Source organism: Pelodiscus sinensis, chromosome 17, assembly GCF_052426305.1.
Source record: "Pelodiscus sinensis isolate ZL-2025 chromosome 17, ASM5242630v1, whole genome shotgun sequence".
Classification (NCBI taxonomy): Eukaryota; Metazoa; Chordata; order Testudines; family Trionychidae; genus Pelodiscus; species Pelodiscus sinensis.
Window position 1 is genome coordinate 36480139 of NC_143068.1, and position 16403 is coordinate 36496541.

General features: G+C 56.8%; 1 protein-coding gene across 4 annotated transcripts in view; it reads right to left on the reverse strand.

The window, feature by feature from the left end:
* Nucleotides 1-16403, reverse strand: part of ELMO2 (engulfment and cell motility 2) — an 82940-nt gene that overhangs the window by 16076 nt on the left and 50461 nt on the right. For 3 of the 4 annotated variants that reach the window (XM_075917724.2, XM_075917725.2, XM_075917727.2), the window contains 8 exons: nucleotides 12708-12859; nucleotides 8707-8785; nucleotides 8058-8093; nucleotides 4566-4616; nucleotides 4129-4251; nucleotides 3056-3190; nucleotides 2504-2608; nucleotides 2311-2419 (listed from right to left, as the gene is read on the reverse strand). In XM_075917724.2, the coding sequence (XP_075773839.2) occupies nucleotides 2311-2419; nucleotides 2504-2608; nucleotides 3056-3190; nucleotides 4129-4251; nucleotides 4566-4616; nucleotides 8058-8093; nucleotides 8707-8785; nucleotides 12708-12859 (790 nt within the window). The remainder of the gene's footprint in view (nucleotides 1-2310; nucleotides 2420-2503; nucleotides 2609-3055; nucleotides 3191-4128; nucleotides 4252-4565; nucleotides 4617-8057; nucleotides 8094-8706; nucleotides 8786-12707; nucleotides 12860-16403) is intronic. The other variant, XM_075917726.2, reaches the window with a different exon arrangement.

Sequence of the window (16403 nt, forward strand, 5' to 3'; positions counted from 1 at the left end):
TATGCACTAAATGTATGTTGGAATCACAGAAGTATAAGACTGATAAGTATTTAGGAGTGGTGAGTGCGTATTGAGTATTTCAGTAAAGAATGGCTGGAATGCATGACCTCCAGGACCTGCCCCGATTAGCCCGTTATCTAGACACAGACACCCTCTCAGGTGTGCCATCACCACGGCAAGATACTTTGGGAAAGCCTCTTGGTGCCATAATGACGATATTGGTATCTGCAGTGATCGGGTGTCACTGTACCGGCCCAGTGGATCACTGCGAGGAAGCACACGCCCTGCACGTCGAGCGGCACAGGCCAGTCCAGAGCCTGAAGAGATGGGACGATGGAGGTGCTACCACCCTGAACTGGACGTGGCAAATGGAGGTGTGCAGCCTGCTCTGCAGCAGGCGCAGGTTCTTCGGAATAAGGACACACTGGCAGTAGAAGCCTTTTCCCCGGCCCTCCTGTGGAAGCTCGATGAAGCAATGGGGCCACTTCTGGTAACAGGTTCGCGTGAGGAGATGGCCACCGAAGGAGGGGGTGGGGCAAGGAAAAGAATTAGACGGGGCATGCCCAGCACTCATGTGTTGGTTTCACCCCTGACCACACCTAAGAGAAGCAGGTGATGTGGCTCCTCAGGGTCAACTCTGGGATGGCCTCGATTATGGCTCTCGCCACCCCTGCAAATCTGCTGTAGGGCAGAGGAAGGTGACAGGCAGCCCCTGGAGAATCGGGTCTGCTCTCGAGATGTGAACCTTTGGGCAGCTAATCTCCATGATGCCACTTGGACGGGGTGGGTGGCTTCCTGGTGACAAGTGGGCTCTGCAGCCCTGGATCTGATCGGAGCGAGTTCCCCACCAGAGGGAGGGGGAAGGAGCAGGCTGGACGTGCTGCAGAGCAGTGCTGGGGAGCGCCAGTGTCTCTGTTCTGGGATGGGTGCTAAAGCGTCAGGCAGCACGGCTGGTGCTTTGACTCATCTGCGAGATCTTGGGGCTGATACCAGCCCCCTTTTGGATGCCTCTCTCCCCCACAATGGAAACCAGGGGTATGGTGCCTGGTTACTGGAGCAACTGTGGAAAGTCTCCTCAGCTCCAGCTTGGTGGACTCTCGTCCCCAGGACTGGATGCAGCACTCGCGCACCACTCAGGGTCTGTCTACACTTCCAGCCTAGTTCGAACCAGGGTGGCTAATGGAGGCATTCGAAGTTGCAAATGAAGCCCGGGATTTAAATATCTCGGGCTTCATTTGCATCTTGCCGGGCGCCGCCATTTTTAAATCCCCCTTAGTGCGAACTCCGTGCCCGCGGCTCCACGCGGCTCCACGTGGCTCCACGCGGCACGGAGTAGGTAGTTCGAATTAGGCTCTCCAATTCGAACTACCGGTACTCCTCAGAGTACCCTCAGAGAGGTGACCTCAGACTCATGGCTCTTCACATTTGCATGCTGGATGAGAAAGAAGAGCAGAACGAGCACGCGCTGGGGATGTGCCCTTCCCCCAGGCAGACGTGGCACCGCTGTGCTCATCAGCTAAGAGCACGAGATCGTGGCACCCTGGACAGGACTTACACCCTGCAGCGCTATGAAGTGCCTCCCCGTGCTGGCCAGGGGCGTGCAAGGAGCTTTGAAGCAGTTTCCTCGCTCTTTTCTTTTATTCATGTCCAAATTACAGCCAATGGGGAGGTGAAGAGGAATCTGAAGTGAGTCTGAAGCTCAAGAAACTAGGAAGTCAGACACTCATCTGGTTCATTGTCTCTGCCACGGGTGGGAAGGGGGAACCAAGGGAGGGTTGTGGTCTCTCCTTCCTCTATGCCCTTGCACAGGGAACACATGGGCCCAGACGTACTCAGAAGAAGATTCTGAGGTTTCATGGACAACGCCAACAGATCCCAGTCCTCAGCAGGCAGGATCGAACTTGGACCTCTGGAGCTACAGGTGTGATGCTCTTCTGCATGAGCGCACAGCCGTATGGCTCACAGCTATGGCTGTAGCAGACCCATGATTCTCTCAGTGGCACTAGACGGGAGCGAGCATCGGACAGCAGGCATGTGGGTTATACTGCTACATAGCTAGAGAAGAGCTGAGAACTGCCCCTGTAGCCCAGACTCTCGTGGCGTCCACTCGTCACTCGGAAAGCCCCAATAGCCTCAGCACTGAGCTCCAGTGCAGGCAGTTTTACCCGTGTCCTCCAGCACCAGGAGCCCAGCTCACCCAAGACAGCAGAGCCTGCTGTCAGACTCATGTAGACCCTGTGGGTCATTACAGGGCAGCACCTCCCAGCACGTCTGGAGAAAGGTTCCCAGGCCTGGGTCTGGGGCACTTACGGAGCTCTCCGACTTGCAGGATTTCGCACAGCATCTTGGTGAGCTCGATGGCACTGCGTCCGAACGGGCACTCATGCTTGTCTTCCCGACTGCTGTTCTCTAGGACAATCTAGAGAGAAAGAGAGCGCCAGTGAGCACGTGACGCAGAGCGACCCGCCGTGAGGGTGTGTGCAGGCGAGGCCCCTCTCCGTACCCTGACATAGGTGTCCTGGTGGAATTTGGCCAAGTAGAGCATGTTGTCCAAAGCCAGCATCCCAGGGGGAGTCTGGGTAAAATCCATGGCTGGATTGATGTGATTCTGTGGGAACAACGTAGGAAAACCCCAAACACGTTAATCCAAGGGGACCCCGAGAGAAGCCCTCCCCCATCTGCTTGTGCAGTGGCCCTGTGACTCTCCCAGAATCCTCTGCCTGAGGTAAGCAATGCACGCAGGGGACACTGGAATGGCCACCTAGCCAAACTGTCTCTGGAGATTGTATTGGTCTCCCCTTGGGAGACAGACATGCCTTGCATGCAAGAAACTCTGCTCTCCGAGAAGATCCTTGTGCACCATGCACAAGAGATCTGGGCCTAATCACTGGCTTTAACTGGGCAGTGAGTTCACAATGATTTGAACAGGGAACCTGCCTCTACCGAGTTCCTCGCTGAGGAGATATGCTAGATCCTAGATTCCACCCTCCCCAACCGGGAACGCTTAAGCTGCCTCTAGTGCACTGTGGCCTCAGCAGTCCCTCAGGGTGCCTACAGTGAATCCCAGCATCTTGTAGTCCTTGGTGTACATGGCTTTGCGCTTCTCTGTCCCGCTCCCCGGCATAGTGTTGCCATCAGACTCAGCATCAAAGGCGATTCGTCTCAGCTCGAATATGACGTCTCTCTGTGCCTGAGGACCAGAAGGCAAGGAGATCTTAGCACGTCAGCGGTCACGCCATCAGGATTTCTCCACATCACCAGGCAGTCCTGCCTCTCTCCAGAGCTCATGTTATGGACTAAGTGCCAGGAACTGAGACGGCTCTTTTTACAGACCCACCCACTGGGTTCTCCAGCTTCCAACCCCCCCTGCAGCTGTGGTGGAGCTAATAATGGCAGTCATGAATCAGTTCCCCTCTTCCAGCACCTCCTGCCCCTTTTAAGTGTTCCCAGCCCACTGAGCCTGGGGTGAACGGGCTGGGTACAATTACAAAAGCAAACATGATTCTGGGCTGCATTAATAGGAGTGTTGTGAGCAAGACACGAGAAGTCATTCTTCCGCTCTGCTCTGCTCTGCGCTGGTTAGGCCTCAGCTGGAGTATTGTGTCCAGTTCTGGGCACTGCTTTTCAAGAAAGATGTGGAGAAACTGGAGAAAGTCCAGAGAAGAGCAACGAGAATGATGAACGGTCTAGAGAACATGAGCTGTGAGGGGAGGCTGAAAGAACTGGGTTTGTTTAGTTTGGAAAGGAGAAGACAGAGAGGGGACATGACAGCCGTTTTCAAATATCTTAAAGGGAAGAGGGAGAAAAATTGTTCCCCTGGCCTCTGAGGACAGGACAAGAAGCAATGGGCTGAGACTGCAGCAGGGGAGGTTGAGGTTGGACATTAGGAAAAAGTTCCTGCCTGTCCGGGTGGTTAAACACTGGGATGAGTTGCCCAGGGAGGTTGTGGAATCCCCATCTCTGGAGATACTTAAGAGCAGGCTCGACAGACATGTTTCAGGGATGATCTAAATGGAGCTGGGTCCTGCCGGGAGGGCAGGGGACTTGACTCAACCTCTCCAGGTCCCTTCTAGTTCTAGTGTTCTGTGGGGCTTCTGGAGGACACTCACTGCCAGCCCTAACAATGACCTGATCGTTGGGATCCATCTTGGTCATCATCCGCTCTTCCAGGAGGTTAAAGGTCAGGACCTGCAGCACGTACAGCTGATGCGCCATTTCGGTTTTGATTGGGCGGTTTCCTCTGATCACATGCTGCAATATCAAGGGTGGGGGCAACAGTGAACAGAGTAAGACACAAGCTCCGAAGTGCTGTTTGCGGCAGGTACACGTCAGGCAGCCCGTACCCCTGTGCTTGTGAAGATCCAACACCCGAAGGCACCTGCTCTAGTGCCAGAAGGAAACATGCTGCCAACTCTCTTCCCTCTCTTGGACAAATGGCTGCAATTTCACTCTGCACAGAGTCACTCTCTTGGAGGTGCCCTTAGGCAGCAAGGGTTAAACTCAGCATAAGGGAGGTCTCAGGTAGGAAGGGCTATGCAGCTCCCTGCCACCTGTCACATACTCACATTCAGGATTATAGACCTCAGGTGCTTCTGGGCAAACGCATTAGCCATTTCCTGTTGGGGGTTCAGAGAGAAAAGAGACATGAGAGAATAACAGACTCCGCCTCTTGCAGGTGACTGACAGCCCAGTGACAGCCCCTACCACGGAGCTCAGATAACTCATTACAGACAATCAGGAGGGAGAAGGCCTCTGGCCATCCACGTCACCCGGAGACCTAAGGGCTCAATTCATTATCCCTCCATGGCCCTTTAGCACTAGCATATTGCCAGGGCACGACGTGGCCCTCCATGTCCCTAGGTGGCTATGGCAGCAGGGAGAGTTGCTTGTGCTGGTGGCCAAGCCCATCTGCAGCTGCTTGGGAACTGGGGAGCTGCTCGCTGTCCAGGCAGGGATGTGTGTCGGCAATCAGCCCAGCTGTGCTGACACAAAGGCCAGTCGCACGGCCCTTGTCTCCGCCACAGGAGAGCTTAGGGGCCGTGGGTGGACAACCCATTGAGCGGGCTTTGAGTCACACCAAGGGAAGGCAATTCTGAACTCTTCGCAAAGACATCAGGAAGTGACACGTGCTTAAGTGTCACCTCTCTTGAACAGCCGCCTCCTACCGACAGACCCGAGTCTGCTGCAGCCAGACGCCACGCACATACGCCTGGCCTGCCCGCTCTCCAGGCGATATGCTCATTAAAACCAGCAGCCTGTTTCCAGAAGCAGGCGGAGCTATGCCAGTGCTAACATAACGGTGGGAGCTTTTCAGCAATTTGCTTTTGGGGCAAGCCTTTGGATGGGCCGATGACAAAAGGAGGCAGAGAATCAAGCCACTTGCCAGCTGGAATGGACTGACCAGAACAGTCCTTTTCAGAGCCCTGCACATTGTGAGCATTGGTGAACACAGGATGGGCAAGCCCAGAAGAAGACTGGAATGTGGATTACCCCTCCTGATCTCCCTTGCACTGCCCCATCTCCCCTTGCCAACGCCGCCCCACACAGCAAGCATGGAAAAAGCTGCCGTTCCCCTTGTGTGATGTAGTGGGCACCGTGCTGGCACCTGTAGTCACTGTGTTCCCTCTGGTTTGGATTCACTCTGGTTGCTTTGTTGCGCTTCATGGGATTCTGCTGTCCTGTGCAGTTCCGGAGTAAGTCTGTGTGCGCGCCTCAGTTTCCCTGGGCACTGCAGCACTACCTGCATGAGGAGGGGAGCCTGGGCATGACTCACTGGGGAAGTATGTTCAGTCTCTCTCTCCTGAGGACCAGGCGACCTTGGGCCTGGCAGCAGGACAATGCACGGGCGGGGCTGCCTGGGGGCTGGGAGTGGGGATTAGTTTTCGGCTGGCTGGGGGAGAGGGGAGCCAAGCTGTGCTGTGCTGTGTCCTTGTGAATCAATAAACCTTCTCTTCTGTCTGCCGCCTGAGAGTCCCGTCTGGCTGTGGAGGGGGGTGCAGGGCCCGGAGACTCCCTGACACCGTCACACCTTGTTTTCACTCTTCGGGTTCTATACTGCGGGAGACAGGAAACCCGGGGAAGAGCCAAGTGACACGGGCCGGCCGCCAAACACTGCGAGCTGCGAGCTCAGCAGGGCTCACACGCGAACTACAGTCAAAATGAATCAGCGTTCGGGCTGCTGCAGGAAGTGGCTCGAAAGCGAGTTCGCTGCTCCGAGTCAGCGCCGCTCTTCTGATCATTTCTATTCTAGCACCCTAGAGCAGGAGGGGAACCCGCAGCCTACGGGCCACATCCCGCCCATGAGGCTCAGGGCTCCCCTCCACACCCCGCAGCAGGCCGGATCTAAGCAAGTCGCTGGCTGCTTTCGGGCCATGGGTCTGCCTGGTGTGGGGGGAGGCGGCGGCTCTGTGCCCTGGGGAAATGGCAGCCCAGGGAAGCTCTGTCCCTGCAGTTGCCTGCAGGCTCCCCCCCATCCCTCTCACTGATCAGGAATCACGGCCAATAGAAGCGGCGGAGGGATGCCTGCAGGTGCAGAAGGAATGGAGCCATCTGTGCCCTCCCTGGGAACTGTGCCAGAACCATCCCCAGACCCTCCCACCCGGCCTACTCCCTGGCAGCCTCTCCTGCACACTTTTTGGCCCCATTCCACAGCCTAGGGCCCCCTCACAAAATCTGTGAGTTCCAGCCCTGTCAGCCCTGAGTCACAGCGTCCCCGCTCATGGGGCAGGAGCGCAGGGCTGTGAGCGGAGTGTCTCTCTTCCCCCCCTTGCTTCTCAGTTGGGAGCCACATCTGTGCAGGCTTTTCCTTCTCACTTGTGTGGCCCTCGACTGATTGTTCTGTGGGTCAGTGGCCCCGACCCAAAAAAGGTTCCCTACCCCCCTAGAGATTTGTGCCACACAAACACAGAATAAAGGGAGTCCCTGCCCCAAAGAGCTTCTAGGCTATGCATATGAGGAGACAAGAATGGTCGGTAAAGCAAGTAAATGGTTGGACAGACAAGGAGACAGCGACAGGATCCTGATTAGCACAGTAGGCAGAAGTGTGAGCACAGACGCTGCCTTGTAGTAAGTTGAGGGTCTGCAACATAAAATCAGCAGGCCTGAAACCCAGTGAGCAAGGCTTTGGCTCAGTGAAACTGCAGGCAGGAAAGAGGCTGGGCTAAAGAGAACTAGGAGAAGCAGGGTCGAGCATAAAGAATGCCAAGAAGTGCCAGGCACAGACAGTGAAACACATTCCAGAGGGGCCGTAACAGACCTCGTTAAGAAACATCTTGGTACCAACACACCTCCCCACATCTAACAGGTTCAGGACTGGGTGGAAGTTGACAGCATGATGGATGGCAAGTAAACCCCCCTTCTGTGAGGCAAGGGGTGGTAACTAGCTACCAGAGTGGCAACCTGACACGCCAGGATTGATGCAACGCGCTTGTACCTGTGAATAAAAGTGCACCCCAAAAGGTGATTGTCGGCTGGAGGAAAGCGGGTAGCCGAGCACTTGACTGTTCGCTTACATCCCTAGCTCAAAGGCAGCTGCATTTTCAGCAGGAATAAAGTGCTCTCTGCTGCTACCAATGTCAGCAAAATGCTTCGAGAATGTTCCCCACGGAAGACACTAAATCATATGCCAAAGTGCATGGGCCATGAGACACAAGCAACAATTCTGAGGCAGAGGTTGGTGGCTGAAGTGTATTCTGAGAGCCCCATTACTGAAGGGATGGCCCCGGAGCAGGCCTGATACACAGCAATCTGAGAGCATAGCACTAGGTACGGTGAACGTTCCCTTCTCAGGAGCACCGCTGCTATCTTCAGCTCTTGTCTATATGGCAAGTTTTCTAGCCTAACTGAAAGCCAATCAGAGCTGTAGTACAGACCCAGCTAGGGTGGCCTGGCTTTTTACTGAAATGGTTTTAAACGTCTCCCCAGGGAAAACATGCCTGGTGTGGATACTCTGTGCCAGCTACACTCAAGTCCCTCTCTCTGGTCCCGCCCCACTCCCTCTGGCAGAGCTTGAGGCTAGTGACCTAGGTGCCTACAGCTCAGCAGCTGGAATTACTTACAGTGACAGGCAGGTCTAGCGGGTTAAGGAGCTTGTCCTGCTGGCAGAACGCAGAAGGCACAAAGAGAAGCAGACAGAGGAGTTAGCTCAGAGCCCAGAGCAAAGGGCACTGGAGGAGAAAGGGTTAACAGAGCAAAGCTTCATGACAGCTGCATGTGCACCCCACCCCTAGCTAAGATCTCTGGGGAGCCCCTCCAGCAGGGCGGATCTCTTCCTTCTCTCCTGCACGTCCTGGGCCGAGATTGGGTGCACGTGTGTGTGTGTGAGACAGTCCCACGGGGCTCCTAGCCTCCCCCCGTGCTGCACTCCCATCTGGCATTCCCGCAGGACTTGTCCGTGCTCTCACCCAACGCTTTATGCTTCTCCTCTGGCAACATGCCATTGTCCTGCTGGGCATCCCTGGGCACCCCCACCCATTGGGCGTCCCTGGGCACCCCCACAGCCTTTCTCCAGTCAGCATCCCCGGGGGATTGCTGCATCCCCCCGCTGACCCACTGCCCAAGAGTCCCAGCGAGACAGGAAGCACTTGGCTAGAGCTGGGCCCCATTCTGCCTAGACAGAGGGACCCGCTCCTCAGCTGCTGCAATGCCACACGAGCCGTCCGCCATTCATCAGTCCAGGGCTTTGGCTACGGAGAGGAGGTGACTGACCTGTCTCTTGTCCTCAGGCGCCTTCAGGAAGAGGGCGTTGATCAGGGCAATGGCGTACGTCTGAATCTCCTGGTTTGAGCTGCAGGGACAGAGAAACATGGAGACCTGGAGTGAGAGAAGCAGCTAGTGTGTGCAGAACAGGAAAGGGGCTCTCGCAGGCTGCCACGTCCTCCTCTGCTCCACAACAGCCAGAGGCAGGGCCTGCCAGCGTGCAGCTCCTCAGACAGGAGCCAGCCATTTTACCACCACGTCAGCGAGCGTGGGTCAGAGCAGTGGTCCTCAACCAGTGGTACGGGCACCCTCGGGGTGCTAGAGAGACGTGGGGGGGTGCGTCACCGAGCGTGGGTCAGAGCAGTGGTTCTCAACCAGTGGTACGAGCACCCTCAGGGTGCTAGAGAGACGTGGGGGGGTGCGTCACCGAGCGTGGGTCAGAGCAGTGGTTCTCAACCAGGGGTACGGGCACCCTCGGGGTGCTAGAGAGACGTGGGGGGGTGCGTCACCGAGCGTGGGTCAGAGCAGTGTTTCTCAACCAGTGGTATGAGCACCGTCGGGGTGCTAGAGAGACGTCTGGGGGGTGCGTCACCGAGCGTGGGTCAGAGCAGTGTTTCTCAACCAGTGGTATGAGCACCCTCGGGGTGCTAGAGAGACGTGGGGGGGTGCGTCACTGAGCGTGGGTCAGAGCAGTGGTTCTCAACCAGGGGTATGAGCACCCTCGGGGTGCTAGAGAGACGTCTCAGGGGTGCATCAACACAACTGAAATGTGGAGAAAACTGAATTTTTGTGTTAAGTTTTACAGCACTTTATTATTTTTGTACTTTTCACACCCAAACATTTCATCTCCCGCCTAGCGATGATTAAGTTGTTTAAACAAAAATGTTGCAATGGTAGAAAAAAAATGTGTGTATCTGAAAACTGTAGGCACTGGGGGGACTTTTTAACAAAGGTTGAGGAACACGGGCTCAGAGCATCAGTGAGCTGCAGACAGACGCTGTTCCAGCCTGAGGAAAAGCACACGATGATGGATGCTTCCAAATGGGGCCTGGCTCACTCGACAGGGACACTAACACAGGTTTATAAGAACTTCTGACCGCAGCCTCTGCCGGCAGAAACGCACAGTTTGTGTTTTATTTCCATGCTGCTAGTTCTTTACTTTCTCCTCCTGATACAGTTTTACAATAGCAACGGTGGCTTTGTACTTTTTTACATAATTTCCTAACAGCTTGTGGCATTCCAGCACACCTAGAATTTTCTCTCAAGGAGGTTTCGGAGAGGTAGCCGTGTTAGTCTGTTTAAGCAGAAACAACGAGGGGCAGGTTGGCACTTGGAGCACTCAGGAATTTACCGAGGCGTTGGGCATAAGCCTTTGAGAGCCACAACTAAGAAAACAAAAGAAAAAAGCAAAGGAAAGAAAAGATACAGGGCTGGGAGTGGGACATCAGACTGGTGCGGCTCACCAGCAGCGGCGAGAAGGTGGGAGCCCCTGAATGGGAAAACTCCAGGGGTTTATCTAGACCGGCTGAGCTGGAATTCTACATAAACGCCTGGAGTGGTTCTCGCATGACCGTAGGGAATTTCCCATTCAGAGACTCTCACCTTCTCCCCACTGCTGGAGATGAGCCACACACACTCTGATTTCATTAGCATGGATGTCACACTCCCAGCTCTGTATCCTGAGTTTCCTTCTGCACAGACTGCCTGTCACCTTGCTGCCTGCTGGAAATGCTTCTCCCAGGGGAAGGGGCAAATACCCCAAGACATACCCCCCACGTGTGCCTCTCAATGCACTGCCTCTCAAGGTCCTGACCTAAGACGATTGGTCAGTAACTGTTGAGAGCATGTGGTGAGAAAACTTTGCATTGAATGTAACATAGTTTGTTAAAAAGCGTCAGGGTAGGCGAGTGAGTCTGTCACCGGAAAAACTGAAAAACTAACAACAGGCTAGTAGCACCTTAAGACTAACACACCACGTAGCTGGGATCCCGAGCGTTCGCCATCTGGAGAAGTGGGCTGTGATCCGAGCTGCTCGGGTGGCTAGTCTCTGAGGTGCTACTGGTCTATAGTTGGTTGAGTTAGGCAACGTCTACACTAGGGAATGTCTACACTGCAGCCCTCTTTCGAGAGAGGAATGCAAATGCAGATGAACAACATTGCAAATGAAGCGCGGATCTGAATTTCCCATGCTTCATTTGAATAGTTGCGTCCGGGCGCTATTTCGAAATACCCTATTTCGAGAAAAGAAACGCTGTCTAGACGCGGTTCTATCGAAAGAAAACCCTTCTATCGAAATTCCCCTTACTCCTTATAAAGTGAGGGCTGAGGGTAATTTCAAAAGGGGTTTTCTTTCAAAATAGCCGTGTCTAGACAGCGTTTCTTTTTTCGAAATAGCGCCCGGACGCCATTATGCAAATGAAGCACGGGAAATTCAAATCCACGCTTCATTTGCAATTTCACTCAGCTGCATTTGCATTCCTCTCGAAAGAGGGCTGCAGTGTAGACACCCCTTGGCACTTTTGTGGGGCAGAGATGTGGGGAAACCTCCCCCGCTCTGACTGACAGACGTTACACTGGCGCAAGGTCCACGTGCACAGGGCTAGGTTGGGGGGAGAGGGTTTCCCACAGCCAAAGAGCTCCTTGGGGATGGTTTTACTGTGCTGGCAGGAGCGTTCTCTCTCCTCTGCAGAGAGGGACTACAGCTGCAGTGGTAGACGTGCCACTGGCGGGCTGCAGAGTAGACAGAGCCGTAAGCACCACCAAGTGCTTTAGCTTTATTCTCCTTGTGACCATTTCTCACTTTCATGCCTCCACTTCAAATCCACCTCTTTGGAGTTCACACACTTTTACACTTTTCCATTTCTCAGAACGGCAAAATCAGTTTCCGCTCAGCACCTTGCCTGGACAACAGTAAACAAAAAGTCTCACGGCCACACGTAGAACCCCAGTGGGCTGCATGCAGCCTGCAGGTAGCCCACCACAGCGCTAGTTGTAATGCACACAGTGAGTCCGCTGTGTTTGCTGTAGTCACTGCTGTTGCTTCCTTGTGAGCCCTGTGACAGCTGCTCCAGACATTCACATGCCGGAGAGTATTTGACTATTCACTAATGACACAGTTGGAGGTAGAAGAGGAGATGATGCCCAAGGATCATCTACGGTAGCCAGCACAGAGCTGGGGAAGAAAAGCTCTAAAATTACCCTCCAAAGTCTGGGAAGGTGCCGAAGACATTAGCAGCAGGGGTCCCAGCTCTGGACCCTAGCACGTCCACGGGTCCCCACTGACTCCCATGGTGCTTTGCTCATGTTGACTCACTTGCAGGACTGGGCTTCATGGGATGAAACTATTTTGCAACAACCACCTTGCAGCTGCCAAATACAAACAAGGGAGGGGACCAGGGATGGGTTGGTTGCCCTTCTCAAGTATTTCACTTCTGAAAGCAAAGGCGGCATCCGCAGGGAATGCAAATACTAGGACACCTTGGTAACTGGCTTGTGATTTTTGATCATGAATTGTAATGATTACGTTGCACTGTGAATTAGTCATGTTAATATCAATACTGTGAGACTGAAGAGGAGTTCACAAGCTGTAACTTTGTTAATGCACTGAAATGCTGAACAACTTTTTAACTGTAACAATGAAATCATTTGTTGACAGTGCCAAAGATCTTGTGCCATCTGGATTTCTAAGAGAAAAGTTTTGACCAACAAAACAATTTTAGGCCCCGGTCCTGCAAGCACTTCTGCACTGCGTATTAAGCACTGGATTAATCCCACTGAGATCAGGGAGGCTATTTACACAAGTAAAATTCTTCATGACCTCAAGGATTCCTGGGATTGCTGCCGTCATTTTCCCATGTCTTGTTCTTTGCCTTCAGTGGATTTGTGATAAGATGCCCCGCCAGCTGTGACCTTTGACACAGCATCGATATGGATTTTAATTGAATCTAAAAATGTTTTACAAATCGCAGTTCAGCTTTGGACCGTTCTACCTTGGGTGGGTGGATACTCACACCTGGAGGTGAGAGATGAGCTGCCCCACAGTGATCTCGTCCGCTATCTTCTGGTACAGAGTCTGGCTGTTCAGCACCATGCTCTCCAGGATGGCCAGAGACCGCTGAAGAATAGACACGTCCACCATGGGCTGACTCACGTACCCTGCAATCTAAACCCAGAGACACCAGCACTCAGCACACGTCCACCACAGAGGCTATTGGATAAATCGCAGACAAAAGGGCTTTGATGCAGGCAGAGGAGACAGGGTTCAGAACACCAGAATGAAATGTAGCAATGGCATCGCGCTCCGAAAGAAACCCAGCACCACGGCACCAGCCTCCAGCCACCGCCGAACCCAGCACCACGGCACCAGCCTCCAGCCACCACCGGACCCAGCACCACGGCACCAGCCTCCAGCCACCGCCGAACCCAGCACCCCGGCACCAGCCTCCAGCCACCACCAAACCCAGCACCACGGCACCAGCCTCCAGCCACCGCCGAACCCAGCACCACGGCACCAGCCTCCAGCCACCGCCAAACCCAGCACCACGGCACCAGCCTCCAGCCACCGCCGAACCCAGCACCACGGCACCAGCCTCCAGCCACCGCCAAACCCAGCACCACGGCACCAGCCTCCAGCCACCGCCAAACCCAGCACCACGGCACCAGCCTCCAGCCACCGCCAAACCCAGCACCACGGCACCAGCCTCCAGCCACCGCCAAACCCAGCACCACGGCACCAGCCTCCAGCCACCACCAAACCCAGCACCACGGCACCAGCCTCCAGCCACCACCAAACCCAGCACCACGGCACCAGCCTCCAGCCACCACCAAACCCAGCACCACGGCACCAGCCTCCAGCCACCACCAAACCCAGCACCACGGCACCAGCCTCCAGCCACCACCGAACCCAGCACCACGGCACCAGCCTCCAGCCACCACCAAACCCAGCACCACGGCACTAGCCTCCAGCCACCGCCGAACCCAGCACCACGGCACCAGCCTCCAGCCACCGCCGAACCCAGCACCACGGCACCAGCCTCCAGCCACCACCGAACCCAGCACCACGGCACCAGCCTCCAGCCACCGCCGAACCCAGCACCACGGCACCAGCCTCCAGCCACCACCGAACCCAGCACCACGGCACTAGCCTCCAGCCACCGCCAAACCCAGCACCACGGCACCAGCATCCAGCCACCACCGAACCCAGCACCACGGCACCAGCCTCCAGCCACCGCCGAACCCAGCACCACGGCACCAGCCTCCAGCCACCACCAAACCCAGCACCACGGCACCAGCCTCCAGCCACCGCCGAACCCAGCACCACGGCACCAGCCTCCAGCCACCGCCAAACCCAGCACCACGGCACCAGCCTCCAGCCACCGCCGAACCCAGCACCACGGCACCAGCCTCCAGCCACCGCTGAACCCAGCACCACGGCACCAGCCTCCAGCCACCACCGAACCCAGCACCACGGCACCAGCCTCCAGCCACCGCTGAACCCAGCACCACGGCACCAGCCTCCAGCCACCGCCGAACCCAGCACCACGGCACCAGCCTCCAGCCACCACCAAACCCAGCACCACGGCACCAGCCTCCAGCCACCGCCAAACCCAGCACCACGGCACCAGCCTCCAGCCACCGCCGAACCCAGCACCACGGCACCAGCCTCCAGCCACCGCCAAACCCAGCACCACGGCACCAGCCTCCAGCCACCACCAAACCCAGCACCACGGCACCAGCCTCCAGCCACCGCCGAACCCAGCACCACGGCACCAGCCTCCAGCCACCACCAAACCCAGCACCACGGCACCAGCCTCCAGCCACCGCCGAACCCAGCACCACGGCACCAGCCTCCAGCCACCACCAAACCCAGCACCACGGCACCAGCCTCCAGCCACCACCAAACCCAGCACCACGGCACCAGCCTCCAGCCACCGCCGAACCCAGCACCACGGCACCAGCCTCCAGCCACCGCCAAACCCAGCACCACGGCACCAGCCTCCAGCCACCGCCGAACCCAGCACCACGGCACCAGCCTCCAGCCACCACCAAACCCAGCACCACGGCACCAGCCTCCAGCCACCGCCAAACCCAGCACCACGGCACCAGCCTCCAGCCACCGCCGAACCCGGCACCAGCCTCCAGCCACCACCAAACCCAGCACCACGGCACCAGCCTCCAGCCACCACCAAACCCAGCACCACGGCACCAGCCTCCAGCCACCGCCGAACCCAGCACCACGGCACCAGCCTCCAGCCACCGCCGAACCCAGCACCACGGCACCAGCCTCCAGCCACCGCCGAACCCAGCACCACGGCACCAGCCTCCAGCCACCACCAAACCCAGCACCACGGCACCAGCCTCCAGCCACCACCAAACCCAGCACCACGGCACCAGCCTCCAGCCACCGCCGAACCCAGCACCACGGCACCAGCCTCCAGCCACCGCCGAACCCAGCACCACGGCACCAGCCTCCAGCCACCGCCGAACCCAGCACCACGGCACCAGCCTCCAGCCACTGCCGAACCCAGCACCACGGCACTAGCCTCCAGCCACCACCAAACCCAGCACCACCACTGCAAAAGTCACATTGTCCCTGAAAGCTGCATCAGCCCAGGAGAAACCCCACTCAGCATGGAGCATGTGACCTGTGCCCACCCCAGTGGGGACAGCTGCTGCGAGAGGGACACTATCCCAAGTGACGGGCCATGGCCTGGGCATCTCCTGCTGTTATGGAGTAAGATGGTCTGTAAGTTCTTTAGCAAAGGCTGCCTCACACTGCACCGGCCACACAGAGATAAGAGACTCTGACACCCCATGGTCTTCGTCCGCAGCATGTGTGAGGAACCTAGAACTACAGCCTAGAAGCTAGAGACGTGGGCACCTAAGAAAGCTCAGGAGCACTTTGGGATTGCGGGAGACGTACGAGCTCAGGGTCCACGGGCCCCATCTGGCCTGCCCTGCCGCTCCCGCTCCCCCGGGCCACTCAGACCCTGATCGGCAGGGTAACGTGCAAAGTCTCCTCCCACTGCCTGGGCGCACGGCACAAGGGAACCGCCAGGCGTTGGTTCTGTCTGGGTGTCGTGCAGCCGTGGCAGGGCACAGGCGAGTGAGAGACTTTGCACGCTTCCCCACCTCCAGGGCCTGGGGGCAAGGGAGCACGCAAAGTCTGCTCCCCACACCAAGGGCTGGCTGTAACTAGAGGGAACAGCCCCCTTCCACCCAAAGCCCCTCCCCTTTTGGGGCAGCCTGCGACCACTCCAAAATGCGCGAAACGCTACTTCTGGTTGGCGCTTGCGCAAAATTGTGCCTCCCCGGGCCCCGCGGCGCAGCCCTGGGCCCTGCAAAATTATCAGCCGCCCCTGCTTCCACGCGTGCCTGCACCATGTGTGCACACCGTGTGCTCTACTCCACTGCTCTGCGCCAAGGCGTTCTTCCACATCATGTCCCCGGCGATGTGGGGGGCATCTTGCTGGGCGCTAGGCTTGGGCTGTCCCCTGAGCACGGCCCAGCGGGGGGGCCAGACACTGCCCTGAACGGTCCTGACTGGGGGGAGGGAAGGAGGTGGGAACAAAGGAAGTACGTGAGGGGAGGAGGAGGGAGTCTGGGGCTGGAAACATGATGGAGACAGCCTGGGGGGGGCCTGGAGACTAGGGCCTCAGGCACCCGCCTTAATGGGTCTGGGGCATCCTAGCCCCCCTCCTGTTGCC